Source organism: Habropoda laboriosa, unplaced genomic scaffold (genome assembly GCF_001263275.1).
Source record: "Habropoda laboriosa isolate 0110345459 unplaced genomic scaffold, ASM126327v1 scaffold797, whole genome shotgun sequence".
NCBI classification, from domain to species: domain Eukaryota; kingdom Metazoa; phylum Arthropoda; class Insecta; order Hymenoptera; family Apidae; genus Habropoda; species Habropoda laboriosa.
In genome coordinates, this window is record NW_017100886.1 from 160902 (window position 1) to 162861 (window position 1960).

Sequence of the window (1960 nt, forward strand, 5' to 3'; positions counted from 1 at the left end):
GTTTTTATATGGTTCTTCGGCTGTTAGAACCCTGCAAGCCGTGGGGTGGGGGTGCAGCCTGCGTTACTCCTTGTCTAGAGCCCCCTGCGGCTCGGGTCCCGCGGTCGTGCTATGCGCGTCGCACAGCGCCTTACACATAGTAAAAATTCTAGTACGGGTCAGAAGAGACCCGGCGTTGGCGTGCCGCGTCACTGTTTTCGGTCGGCTGTTCAAGGGTTAAAATCATTAAGTAGGGCAATATTGCTATGATCTGTTAGATCCTCGGCACACGGCTTTTTCTCCAGATTGGACTGACCAGTTAATTTTTCAACATCGGGCCATAGTTTTCTCCACGATTTGACAAATGTTGATAGTGGCATTTCTTCAAAAGCAGATGCCAACATGTAAATCACATCCTTGATATTAATTTTTTTAAGAGCTTCCATAAGTCCCGTTTCCTGATTATGTATTTCAAGTATTTCTGTTAGAAGCTTTTTTCTATAACGTCTTTTCAAACTAATTATTACACCTTGGTCCATAGGTTGGACCAAAGATGTAACAGCAGGTGGTAAAAATATAACCTTGATGTCACCAGTTGAAAGATTGATTCGATGGCTTGGAACATTGTCAAGGAGAAGAGCCTTAAGTGGCAATTTTAAATGTGTTAAAAGAAAGAAGAACCATTCTTCAAATAGAAAGGAATTCATCCAAACTGACTTTTGAGCTTTGTAATAAACTGGTAAAGCATTGATATTTATGTTTTTAAATGCTCTTGGTTTAGCTGATTTCCCTATAACAAAGAGAGGAAGTTTGTGACTCCCAGCAGCATTTGTACAAAAAGCTACAGTGATTCTCTCTTTATTCGTTTTAAAACCGGCAGCGGTTGTTTCTTGTGGTGTTGCTAGCATTCTGTCCGGAAGAAGTTTGAAATTTATACCTGTTTCATCTAAATTGTAGACTTGTTCAGGGGTAAGATTTCCCTCAAGTATAACATTCGACAATTTTTTAGAAAATTCATTTGCAGCGTTTTGAGCCATCCCTCATTGGCTAAGAATTTTTCTTCGTTGTTAATTTTTTCGTGTAATTGAATTGCTTTTTCCATCAAAATTGGCCCACTAAGAGGTGTTCTTTTTTGTTGTTCTTGCAGAAACCATATCCATAATGCATCATCAATTATTTCATTTTTCGGTTTCTTCATTGTGCATCTGCTTGAGAGCACTTTTTCAGCTTCTATTTGTACATTAAAGTCTTGCAGAGATTTCCGTTTTTTTCGCCAATCATTCACTGTATATGTATGTATAGCGATAAAGTCAGGCGGCTTAGATTAGGAAATACACCTATTTTATGTATCAAATGTAAATAAACAAGAAAAATATAAAATATATACAGTTAAAAGTATACACATTTATACCCAATTCCTTCTTAAAAGCCGTGTACAATAGAAACTTTGCTATGGGTTAAAATGACCCTGCATTCGTCTGTAAAACCATTCGCCTTCTGAGGGTTAACACATTTCGTTTACGCTTATTTATACTCATTCTTATATATTTTTAAATTTTAATGCAATACATATACGTGTATGTAATAAAGTACAATATCGTGAAAGTGAACAACGTTTGGAATAATTATAATATAATAGAAACTCGTGAAAAACGTACACGTTTGACAGAGCTTTGATATGACTGACGATGAGTTTAATGTGCAACGGTTGTCGATTGTCTTATGTCGAAGTCCATTACTGCTATAGAAAAATCACAATCTGTTTCTACGGAAACCATTGGCCGGTTAAAGCGGAGCTGGATAAGAGGGAGTCTACTGTATTAAAGAAACAGCACAAAGATTCTATGAGAAAAAATTAAAATAAAATACTTGAAAATATATTTAATATAAGACATAATAATAAGCCATTTAGAATTAAACATAATGTACCATATCAAAAATTGCCTATATTTTACCAAAATAATATGTAAGCTCAATTAGA

The 1960-nt window shown here is 35.8% G+C and overlaps 1 protein-coding gene across 1 annotated transcript; it reads right to left on the reverse strand.

The window, feature by feature from the left end:
* Positions 1-209: 209 nt before the first annotated feature.
* Positions 210-1016, reverse strand: LOC108577477 (tigger transposable element-derived protein 2-like). Its single transcript, XM_017940633.1, has one exon. It carries the CDS (start codon positions 1014-1016, stop codon positions 210-212), a length of 807 nt encoding a protein of 268 aa, XP_017796122.1.
* Between the last annotated feature and the right edge of the window lie 944 nt (positions 1017-1960).

What these genes read in the sequence shown, in the direction of transcription:
- LOC108577477 (XM_017940633.1), bottom strand. Translation starts at nt 1,016, where the DNA reads ATGGCTCAAAACGCTGCAAATGAATTTTCTAAAAAATTGTCGAATGTT.